Raw genomic sequence first — 13,495 nt, forward strand, 5'->3', positions numbered from 1 at the left:
CCATGCGAAAAACATATATTTAATTCATAGAACATATTGTTTACCTTAAGAAGCTTTACCAATTGGTTGACTAATTGAGATCCAAAGCTTTTTCAATCACCACAAATCCCGCTCCTGTGATCTACACTCTATCGGTATCCACACGAATGCTTGAACTCAAGGATTGAATGTGTACTAGCACAAACTCGTTTCTTCTTGCTCTCTCCATCTTCTCCCTTGGTGGCTAGAGTTTTAGAAAAAGTCTTGCTTACAAAATCAGCCACACAAGAGATATTATATAGAGAGTATAATAAGAATTATAACTCTTAACTAATTAGGAGTTATTATTAATTCGAAATTTCTATTTGTATAATAATTATGTTATACTTAATTATTTAACAACTGAATTTCATAATTAATATTAGTAAATTCGAATATCAATATTTATCTAATTAATTAAGTCATACTTAATTAATATTATAAATAATTTGAATTACTTTAATATAATTTAAATCCAATTTAAATTAAATAATCCTTCAAGCATTCTTAGTGTGTGACCCTATAGGTTATTATTACGTTAGCAACGAATTTTAAATCTAATTTAAAATCGTAAACAATGAGCGGCATCTAGTAATACATCATTTGCTACCCAAGAAATAATAATTGAATCGGTGATCGATTAAACCTTTCGTGAATAATGTACAATGTAATATAATCTCTTTAACCAAATATTATAGATTAAACTAGAGGCATGTAATGTGTCATCCTCATCATAGTTTAATCCAAGTTTTCTTGATCAATGAGTAGACTATCATATCAAATCAACATTCGAGCGTGGCCACGCATTTCATAGTCTAGCTCACACAAGAGGCCAATAATATCACTCCTATAATAGGAGGGTTAAATCCCATCTAGATCATTCATATTTCCCATATGATTTATAATATACCCAATGTCCACTTTTATCATTACCCGGTCAGGGATAACTTTTAATGGAATTAATATATATTAAATATCATATATAAATATAATGACTTCAGGTCTAAGGACCATTACATCATTATAACTGTGAGAATTACTTATGACACAACAGCATGTAGAATCTCACATTGGGTCTGTCCAACACCATGTACATATATATCTGCCTGTGTTTTTGGCTTTAGCATCGCTATACCTATGATCAATGAGATGTGATCATCAGTCAATAAACACACCAGTCTTAATGCATTATTATTGTCCCTTAATAATAATACTCGACTAGGGACCTTTAGGAATATTGATACTATTCTCATAATCTCATTTCTAAGTCACATACTTACAGATATAAAATTGCATATCATATTCCAAGGATATTTATTAATCTAAAATTTATATCGCAGTAAATTAAGAATTAATAAATTATAAAGGGAATAATCGATAGAACATAAACATTAATAATCCTAATGTCTTAAACTAAAATATCATAGTGTTGTCTCTAGGGTACAAACACTAACAACAAGCAACAGAAAGGCCTTGATTAATTCGATACATATTATCCTGTAACGAGAATAACATCCATAAGGATGATGTTTGCTATCGCTATAATACGAAATCTAACAGTACATCAAATGGATGTGAAAATAGATTTTCTAAATGGGGATATAGATGAGGAAATCTATATGGAACAACCTGAAGGGTTTGTTGTCCCTGGACAAGAGAGAAAAGTCTGTAAATTAGTGAAATCACTATATGGTCTAAAGCAAGCGCCTATGAAATGGCATGAAAAAATTGATGAGATCGTGCTTGCAAATGGCTTTAAAATCAATGAATGTGATAGTTGTGTATATTACAAGGAAAATGAGAAAAGCTATGTCAAGGAAAATGACAGCGGTTATGTCATGACGACATTGTATGTAGATGATCTACTTATTTTCGGAAGCAATGATAAAGTGATCAAATCTACTAAGGACATGTTGAAATCAAGGTTCAACATGAAAGATATGGGACTAGCAAATGTTATTCTAGGGATTCAAATTTCTAGAACATCAGAGGGTCTCACACTAAGTTAACCTCATTACGTTGACAAGTTCCAAGAATAAAGGTGTAGGAGTCTCCCAAGTGGAATACTAGAGAATAATCGGAAGTCTGATGTACCTTATGAGTTGTACAAGACCAGACACTGCATACTCAATTAGCATGTTGAGTAGATTTACAAGTAATCCGGGAGCTGATCACTGGAAAGCAATCATAAGATTACTTAGGTATTTGAGGGGAACTCGAGACTATGAACTGTATTCAGGCAGATATCCAACAGTATTAGAGGAATATACTGACGCAAACCGAATATCTAGCAAGAAGGCACTAAAGTCTACGAGTGGCTACGTATTTACACTAGCCGGAGCGGTAATATCATGGAAATCCTCCAAGCAAACGGTGATAACTCATTTCACGATGGAAGCTGAGTTCGTTGCACTAGATAAATGCGTTGAAGAGGCTGAATATTTATGCCAATTTCTAGAGGATATTCCAAGATGGCCAAAGCCTGTGACTGTAATAGGGATACATTGTGATAGTCAATCCGCTATTGGCAGAGCACAGAGCACGATGTATAATGGAAAGTCCCATCATATACGACGACGACATAGTTCCATTAGACAATTAATCTCAACCAGAATTATTACCATTGACTATATATCGTCAAAGGATAATATCGCGGATCCGCTAACCAAAGGGTTATCAAGAGAAGTGGTTGAGAAATCAATGAGAGAGATGGGTCTTAAGCCTATTTCTTAACGGCATCATAGTGGACACCCAATCATTGCTGACTGGAGATCCCAAGAACTTAGTTCAATGGGATAACTAAATCATGATGACAAAATCATTGTGGGGGTAACCCCTGGCCTGTTCCTATAATGAGAAACAGTGAGACCCGTAAGGTACGAGGTTTAAGTCTTGAGCTTTTAATAATCTTTGATGAATACATGAAGTTTAGAAGTGAACACATGGAATTTAGTTGAATAAACGCGGGTACTCTATAAGATAAAGATCACCTATGTGGGAGAGAAGTGGGGCCGCTTCAAAGGAGAATTGCGAGGCATAATTCTTTATAAACTCCTGCAGAACCAGGACGATGTTCCATGGCTAAAATGGACATACCCATGAGAGCTGAAGGAGTTAGAAAAGATATAGTGATAAGTATATCATCGTTTACATAAACGGTCGAACAGTTCAAGGACAAGCACGTCTACTGTCTACCAGTAAAGTCGATATGTTTACTCGAGCGAAGGTTCAAGGAGCATTCTCTACCTATCGTATGCTATATCTGATCGAAGAAACTATCACCAAATCAAACTCCATGTCTGTCTGTCTGATGTGTGCTACTGAAATATCAATCTCACTCATGTGGGGGATTGTTAGAAAATGTGGGTTTTACACCCCACATTGTCGAGTCATTTTGAGCCGCGCTTGAGTGGTTGGTTGTTGCTTGTGTGCAATGAGTGACGCTTGGACTGTGTTCTCCTTCACGAGAGCTTTTCGAGAGACTTTTAATCACTCAAAATGATTAAGGGATGAGTGAGATATGAACATCCAAAGATGGCCCCTTAAGAGTGGAAAATATGATATGAAACCTTAAGTCCCATATTAAAAAGGAAAATAGATTTCCTTAGCTTTATATAGCAACACACATATGTAGTGTTCACTTGTGTTGTCTATGTGTTGCTCCATTATCTACGCGGGCGCGCAGGGGGGTGCAAATTATGGGCTTTCGAGGGGAAATCCGAGGCTTGCGAAGCCTTCGAGCTTGCCCGCGTGTGCGACATGCGGACACGAATGTAGCAGAAAATTGGCCCGAATAACGTCAGACTAGTTTTGCTATTTTTTATTTTCCGCTGGGCTTGGGATCAAATAAATTGACTTACAGTTTTATTTTTTTGTTGGTAGAATTAATTAATTAATTATAATTGATTGACCACCGACCTAATTACACCGACCTAATTAATTAACGCATTTTAATTAATTATGGTAATTGTGTAGCGCACAAGTTTTTCCTCCTTATATAAACACCTCTAGGGCATTAGGGTTAAAACACACAAATATACAGTCGTTCCTAAACACCTACCTTCTGCCCGTGATAGTTTTTTGCTCGCTTTCAAGCTCGCTGAAAGTGCCGACCTTTGTCGTCGCCACTGCAATCCGTTTTATTCTGGGAGGCTTTTCGCTCACACAATACGGTGATGGCTTATAAGCTTTAAGGAGACAATTTTGCACTGGACTCGAATTTTTCTATCCTTCGTCATAAGCATCTTATCTTCATTTTTTTCTGTTATTCGATTATTGTTTTTGCACGCACACACCTATACTTATATTTGTTTTTTACGCAGATTATTGTTAACAATAATCATTTCCTTTAATTATGATCACACAATTGCATTCACTTAGCTAGGCATCTCCAAAGATGTACTGCCAATATATCGTCTTACGACTTGACCCCATTCAGAGTTTATAAATCCCAACATAGTATTTGGTCCATCAGAGTTCATCAAATTCTGATCCAAACTGTTTTCGTCAGAGTGTATTAAAACTCTTGCTAACTAGCAGTTCAAGTACCTCTTAAGGTTATAGAGGATAGACTCAGATACATAAGTATCTAAATGTATATGGTAGAGGTACTACCAAGCCATCCTTTCAACTTGTTATTACCACATTGAAAACACTTTGAGGGATCTCCTCTCAGGTGTATTGGGTTTTCGATGTTGATGAATCAAGAAGGGTTACGAGTCAAATCCCCAACCTTGACTTAAGGACTACAGCATGCTCAAGCCCCTTAGTCAGCAGATCAGCTATATTATCTTGAGTTCCTATGAACTCTATAGCAATAATCCTATCAGACACAAGACCCCTTATAGACTTCAGTATAACTTGAATGTGTCTCTTTATCTTAGAATTATACTTAACAATTATGATCTTGTCGATAGTTGTACGGCTATCACAATAAACAGAAATGGCAGGAAGCAGTTTGCTTACTACATGTAACATAGACATTAACCTGTGTAACCATTCAGCCTCCTTCTTTGTCGCATCAAGTGCACACAACCCATCCTCAAAAGTAGACCGAGTAATCAACTGTCTAGAATACTTCCAGGAAACTGCTCCACCCGTAAGGGTAAACACATATCTAGTCACTCCATTGAAACCAGATTTCTTAGCTATCCAACTTGTATCACTGTACCCCTCGAGTACCCCCAGAAATCTCCGGTAATACAAGCTAAGGGAAATAGTTCCCTTGAGATATCTAAGAACTCTATCCAGTGCCTCACAATGAGTCTCGTTTGGACAACTTGTATATCTAGCTAACTTAGACACAAAATCAAAATATCTGGTCTATTGACATTAGCAAGATATTGCAAACTCTCAATAATCTGAGAATACCTTAACTGAGACATGGGAACTCCTGAACTATTCTTGGCTATAGCAATTTTTGAATTATATGGTGTACTAGCGGTTCTATAATTTGAATAATCGGACTTCTCAAGTATAGATTTCTCTATATAATGAGACTGTTACAATATTATTCCATCAGTTGACTAAGTCAACTTGATCCCAAAAATCACACTAGCTCACCCATATCCTTCATTTCAAAGTGCCTCTTCAAGAAACTCTTTGTCTCATTAATAATCTCAATATTGGTTTCAAACAACAAAATATCATCTACATAAAAGCACATAGATTCAATATTAATATTAAAAAAAATATAATAAGTCAACCAATATTTTAATTAAACAAGCAGTAAAATTCCTCGCCCAGGTCGTCTCGCGTACGCCGAGACATTCGCCTAAAGCGCCCTTCGAACCGACCCGAGTCGAGTCATGGTGAGGCGAGGCGGCGACGCGCGCGTGTGTGTGTGCGCGCGCGCGAGGCATACAATAACACCATGCATACCCCCATACCTTAGTTGTTGTATACTACTCTTGCACATGGTACTATATAAAGTACTCAATCCTTTTTTACCTTATCAATGTGGGATAAACCAGTTAAGGAATAATGTGTAACTTTACACTCTCCCCAATCAACATCACAAAACACCTTAAGAACATGATTAGAATGTGATTTATAAAATAAGCCTTCTATCTACTCTAAGATCATACAACAATGGACTATCAGACTCATGAAGTAAGTCATGATGTTGGTCCATGAGAATAATAGAAGTTTTAGACTTGAGCTCAGTAAAATCTTTCAAAATATCCAACACATATTTTGGTCGATTTATAAAGATGCCATCGGCAACAATAGTAAAGTAGAACCTCCGTATTATTATACTCTATATAGTAATAACCTCCGTATTCTAATAAAAAATTACAGTCCCGACTGGAGCCAGTTATAATTAAGAATAAACTCTATGTTGTAATATTTCATACTTTTTAAAGGTCCATCCTTTATTTTTTTTCCTCTATATAAGAATAAAAATACATAAAGTTAATTATATATATTTAAATATATCCCACAAATATAATCTGGTTACATAAACATTCAAGACAACTTCAAATATTTTTCTAAAATTGTTTGTGATAATGACTTGTTTGTTCAGGTCAATATTGCATTATTTAGCTTGCATGACCATAATAATTCATCTTCATCTTCTCTCAGCTTTTCTTTTTTTGATGACATCTCTATTCTACACCTCACTTTCTTTCTCTGTTTCTCTCTTCTCCACCTCTTTCTATACATAATAATTACTAGATGATTTGAGGTGATTGTGACAGTGAGATAGGCGATAGTGGTATAATGGCTTTGTATAATATATAATAAAGCAGTAACAATTTTTAGTGTTTTTTATAATAAAAATCGGTGATTTTTATAGTACATAATAGTGATTTGTGTAAGAAAATTAGTGAATCCAGTTTTAATCTATTACTTCAGTAAATTGTGTAATATACAATTGTAATTTCAATTAAATCTCGTAAGTGTTGGTGAACTCTGTGTATAAATCGTCTATTTATGGCATAGTCTTAGTGATTTTAGTTTTAATTTTGACGAATCGGTAACTTAACAAGGGAGTAATTGGTGTTTTATTTGTATTTGTATATGTATGTAATATTTATGTATCTTTTACCGAAAAAAGGAGTGCCTCAGGGAGTAAAGGGTAAGGTGTAACGTAATGGGCTGAGTTTTATTAAAATGGGTTTGAGGTTATGGTTTCTATATTGATGATGTTATTATCATGACCATCATTCTATACTGTTATATTTAATAAGAAACATTGAAAGTTTTATCGTGTATGCTAGTCGTCTAGTCATCCATACTTCGTTCATCCTCTAAATTTATAATTATATTTAACGGGAGTTGCTCAAATGAGAACTCATCTTAAAATGAGATATGAGATCTAATCTTAGTCCTTCATTTTATAATATATTTTTTATTTTTCTGTTAATCTCAACCATACATCTCTTTCTCTCACTAATTCACCCAATTTCTTTAATTCATTTCCCATATCGACACCCCACTCCATCCTCACCCGCCATTGCCACCGATGCGCCACCACCTCCCTCCGGACTCTCTCTCTCTACATATCACCCCCTTCTCCCCATCACTACTCTTTATCACCCATATACATCTGTCTCTTTCTTTGTGCAATCCCACCAATCCCACTGCCGAGTTGCCACCAACCCCATCTCTGGTCGTCGATTTTCAGACTTCTGTTCATCAATTTTTAATGATTTTTCGGCAATTATCATATATTAAGCTTCGGCGAATTCCATTCTTTTTTTTATTGATTGATGGATTTGCTTTAGCTTCGGCGATTTCATTTCCGGTTTGTTCCGTCAATAACTTTTAATAAATTTTGGTGTTTTCTCATTTTTTAGTGATTACTTTTCATTTTCTGGTGATTTTGGGTTGTAGTTGGTGATTCGTTACATATTGACGATCTGTAGATGGTAGTGTTGGTGGTGATGTGGTAGTGATTGTGTGGTAGTGTTTTGGGGGTAGTAGTGGTGTTGTTTTGTTGATGATTATGACGATAATGGTGGTACATGCATGTAATCAGGTGATTTTTATTATGAATTTGATGGTCGAAGTTATGAATGAAACTGGGGGCTAGAACTGGTAGCCGAAAACCATGGCAGAATGTGGTGATTTTTAATGTTCGTTGGTGATTAGTGAGCAGGTGGTGATATTTCATTTTCCGGTGGTGATTTTTGGTTTGACGGTGGTGATTTTATGTTTGACGGTGGTGATTTTCTGGTAGTCGCCGGAGTTGGTGGTGGTCGGAAATGGTGGACGGTGGAGGTGATGGTGGTTAATGGGTGGTTGAATTAGATAAAAGATAATAAATATTAAAATTAAATATTAATTGAATGGTGATGATCAATATGATGTATTTAAATGAGTGAATATGATTGGATCTCATATCTCACAATAATAAGGTTCTCACTGGAGTAAGACCCTATATTTAACATTAAACACTCTCATTAATATATTAATATTCAAAATATAATTATATAAATACAAATAGAATTAAATATGTATAATGGCCCCGGGCCAAAATAAAATAACATATACCATTCTCTCTGGCAAAAAATAATATACTATTGAACCGATCTAAAATAAAATTATAATTATAAAAAAAATAATTCGTTGGTAGGTATAAGGGCCCCGTATAAAAGAAAATATTAAAATAATATACACTATCCATTCGGGTTTAAACAAAATTGTACTCCGACCTAAATAATCAGAATATAGTTAGTTGGATTTGTTATATAGGGCTAAAATAAAATAATAAATACTACTAATGTGATTAAAAAAAATTTACTATTGAACCGGACTAAAATAAAATTAGAACTTCAAAATAATTTGTTGGTTTATTTAATGACATCAGGATAAAAAATAAAATAATATTCAACCATGATTAATATAAAATTGGAAACAAATTAAGTACAAATACTTGGATTTAGTTAATATAACAAGTTTATATATTTACTGGTTTTCTTTTAAGTCTATAATATCTAAACTAATTAAAATAATAAATACGAAACATTGAAAGTTTTGGTGATAGTCTTACTTGTATTGTAGTCGTATGATCATCAATATTTTGGTCATACTATAAATTTATAGTTATATTTAACATAATACACTATAATTAATATTTAGCATTCGTATTATAAATATATAAATACAAATACAATGAAATATGTATAATCATTTTGGGCTAAAATAAAATAATATATACTATTCACCTTGACAAAAAAATATTATTGAACCGGTGTAAAATAAAATTAAAATCAAAAGATAATTATTGGCATCATAAAAGAAAAAAATATACACTATCCATCCGGCTTTAAATAAAATTATATTATTGATACGTGCTATAAAAAACTAAATAAAATTATTTAGATTTGCTACATCGCGCTAAAACAAAATAATAAATATTAGTGGCTTGGTTAAAAAAATTATGCTATTGAATCGGGCTTAAAAAATTAGGATTTAAAGATAATTCTTTGATCGATATAATGACTTCGGACAAAAAGAGAATAATGTATACTACACATTCGGGAAAAAATAAAATAATATTCAACACAGAATAAAATAAAATTAAAATTAAATTGTATATAATAAGTTGGATTTGATTAATATAACGAGTTTATAAAATTTATGCATTTTCTTCTATGTTTATAACATTTATGCTATTTGAAATAAAGATAATAAAATACCTATATTTTAAAACAACCGTACATCGCACCAGTTATAGGTTCATATATAATAATTTACATATTAAAGTTATATTATATTATTATATAAATCAAGTTCAAGTCATTTTTCCGATTTGGTTTGAGATACATCATATTTGATTTGGGATAGTTCAGATGTAGAAATTTAAACCAGATATCAGTTAGGCACACCTTAAATCTAAATCCAAATCCAAATTTTTCGCATTAAAATAATAAATCAAAACTCAATATTTTACATTATAACAATTATGCATCAACATATCGAATTATTTTGTCCTCCGTAATTATTGATGATAAACTGCAAAACATATGTTGTTCACAAATTACAGATACATTAAACAAAAGAATTGTCCAACACACAATTTGGATGTTACTTATAAATAATCTATATACGAGAGAGAATATTTTTAATCATCCTGCCTTCTAAGAAAATAAAATTGTGAAGAAAAAAATGTGAACCATAAAAAGCGGAAAAATAATAAATATTGCTAAATTTTTTCCGATTGAATTCAATATAAATGGTTACATCAAATTTATGATATGAAACTAGTTACACTGGACATTGGGTTGGAATAGTAACACCACAAGTAGCAGCAACTTTTTTACCGCCGGGAGAATTGATATACTTTGCATAAATCGGATTTTTAAGGTATTGGCAAAAACAAGGTTGTTGTGCTTTGGCGTTAGAACAACATTCAGATGTCGGTGGTGTGTTGGGATCTGTTATGGCTGGAAGGCACACTGCTAAGTCCACTGGATTGCAATCTGACTTCACCACTTGTATTTCTGCTAACATTATTACAACTATTGCGATCATTATAATCACAATTTTGTTGCTCAATCCGGTTCTTAAAGTGATTTCCATTTAAGAAAATTTTGATGATTATCAGCTACTTTTAATTGCAATAACTAATAGAGTAATATTTGAGATGAAATAGTTGGTTTTGCAATGATATTTATAGGAAAAAGTAGTGCTCTTAATAAATATTACCGATAAGTAACTTATCTCTAAGATTTAATATATATTAATAAAATGGGGCCATCATAAATGAGTAAATTATATAATAGTGGGAGATGATACTATATAATATATCAAAACAAAATTTGAGGTGATAATTAGGTTAATTTGTGAAGATGCCAAACTCCAAATCATATGTAAAACAAAATTAGTGGGGCCATGGGAAATTATTATTTATGAACATGTATCTTCTAATAAATTTTAGGTAGGTGTAACGTAAATATTATGTATAAATATGTGTAACGTATGAAACGTTTATATAAATTAAATGGGGTCGGTGTAATTGAGCTAATGAAGTGTTGGTGTAGTGGATACTCTAAAACATTAATCTTCATTTACTAGACAAGGTTTATCACACATTAGCCCTTAAATTTTATGGAAAATACACATGAACCACTACACTATAAAATACATATTACAACAATAAAAATATATTATCCTAAGAGTTATTTGTCTTGCGGCATAGTGTATTGCAACAAACATGCAAATTTTTGGCGTTGCATTCGGCCATGATGCAATAGAGGTCTTATGGTAACAATTTTAATAGTGTACAACAACATCATAAAGTCATTGCAATAAGAGTCGTGTAAAAATATTTTATAGATTACAGCAAAGATACGTAAGTATTGTAGTAGCTATTTTTTTGGCTAACTAATCACTTTAAGGCCACAATTATTAGTCCAACTGCAATGAGTTTTCATTTAAATATTAATCATATTGACAACATGTTTGGACAAAATTGTAATAATCGCTTAAAAAACAAAAGTATCTTATTGAAAGTATAGTAAACTAGGCATTTTATGCCACAAATCCAAAGATTAATGTCATTTCATAAATACTAGACTAAACCAACAATTCAAAAGCACCACCATGACTATTAGGACATCATCATAAAAATTATAAAACAATGTAAATTCAAGACAAAAAAGCTTAAGTAAGAAGATGAGTTTTTTTGTTGCACAACTTTGGAATGAAATAAACCTCTTTAAGTATGTGTTTCTCCCTGTTTTTACACTTGAATACAATCGTTCATTTCCCTTATATCTTCATGGTTGACCCATCTCCAAACCGCACTTGACCCGTTACGTCTCCGTTTAACTCGTTGAATTTTTCATGATGTCCAGTCATGTGATTACTGGCCCCGTTATTCAAATACCAGATGCTTTTATCACGTTTCGTTCCTTCCATTTGATCAAAACTCGGCTTCACTTTTTCCTCATTTAATAATACGACATCTCTGTTTCCTTGTTCTCGTTTTGTTAACAGTAATGTGGGCTCTTCATCCTCAAATTTCATGAGGTTGGATTCTTGATTTTTCTCTTTATTCCGTTCTCTCTCCCTTTTCGGTTTTCTGTATTCGGCTGTATAATGGTCGTACACATTGTAGTTGAAACATTTCACCGTACTCCTATCACGAGTCCTAGTAAGCTCCTTACTCGTTCCACCATGTTTGCTCTGTTGTTGTTGATACTGGCGTATGCCTCCACTATGATTTTTAGAGTTGTGCCAGCCTCTGCCACGAGGTCCAAATCCTCCTATTGGTCGTTGATTCTGAGACGTAGTTGATCCTTGTTTGTTCGACCTCTTCGCCCACTCTTTCTGCGTTAACAGCAACTGCCCTCCTGTGTTTTTAGACCTTCCTTTCATTCTTTCTTCATGAGCCTTGAGGCGTCCCACCACTTCTTCAACTGTCATAACCTTTACATCCCCAAACTGCTCAATATTTGAGGCAATTTGAAGAAATTTTTCTGGAACCGCCCTCAAAATCTTTAATACAACACTGGACTCCTCCATTATCTCACCAAGAACCCGTATGTTCATGACAATCCCGCTCAGCTTCATACAAAAGTCATCCACCTGGTATGTTTCCTTCATGACCAACGACTCAAACTCTCCCTTTAAAGTTTGCATATTTGCCTCTTTTACCAGCTCTGCACCCATTCATAAAGTTATGATCGCTTCCCAAGCTTCTTTCACAGTTTCCTTTTCAACAATGGCCAGCAACACATCTTCTGGAATGCCTTGATATTTTGCTGCAAGGACTACCTGTACCGTCGTATCGTCCACGACTATCTCGGAGTTATTTTCAATCGCACTCCAAACTTCTTGCGCCTTCATTAATACCTTCATTTTAAGGGACCATGCTGTATAATTATTTCGCGTTAGCATTGGATAGCTTAAACCTACAGGACTCTCTTTTGCCTTGGACGTTTCCATGGTTTGCTTTGTATGTTTGGGTTGATATTTAGGCATACAAGAACCTAAACACCTGCTCTGATACCACAATATAGCGAGTAAGATATATATATAAGTATATGAAGCTTCTGAAACCGAGGAAAAGAAAATGGCACGGGGACTCCCGAAGATGATACAACCTAAGACTCCAAGAGGTTTTACAGAATTATAAAACAAAACTACATCATGCTGCTAGAAAACAGGAAATCAAATGAACTGCTACCTAAAAACTCTCCTTACGTACACATTACTTTCTACCTTATCTCAACTACATTTAGACTTATTCAAACTATTTTCTACTCACATATTTTATTTATTACAAGTTTAGATTAATATAAAAATAATTCCAACATTCTCTCCCTTAATCTAAACTTGATTGACCATCTTCTTGACCCCAAGCAGCTTCCGCATCTCTTCAAATTTTGCAGCAGTTAACGGTTTAGTTAGAATGTCTGCCCTCTGCTCCTGAGTCTTTACATACTTCACTGTTATTTCTCCACGTTCCACATAGTCTCTTATAAAATTAAATCGCACATCAATATGCTTGCTCCTCCCATTG

General features: G+C 33.7%; 1 protein-coding gene across 1 annotated transcript; it reads right to left on the reverse strand.

The window, feature by feature from the left end:
- Positions 1–11,739: 11,739 nt before the first annotated feature.
- On the reverse strand, positions 11,740–12,642 carry LOC141674968 (uncharacterized). The gene has a single exon (XM_074481669.1). It carries the CDS (start codon positions 12,640–12,642, stop codon positions 11,740–11,742), a length of 903 nt encoding a protein of 300 aa, XP_074337770.1.
- Positions 12,643–13,495: the final 853 nt, after the last annotated feature.

Source organism: Apium graveolens, chromosome 7, assembly GCF_009905375.1.
Source record: "Apium graveolens cultivar Ventura chromosome 7, ASM990537v1, whole genome shotgun sequence".
Classification (NCBI taxonomy): Eukaryota; Viridiplantae; Streptophyta; class Magnoliopsida; order Apiales; family Apiaceae; genus Apium; species Apium graveolens.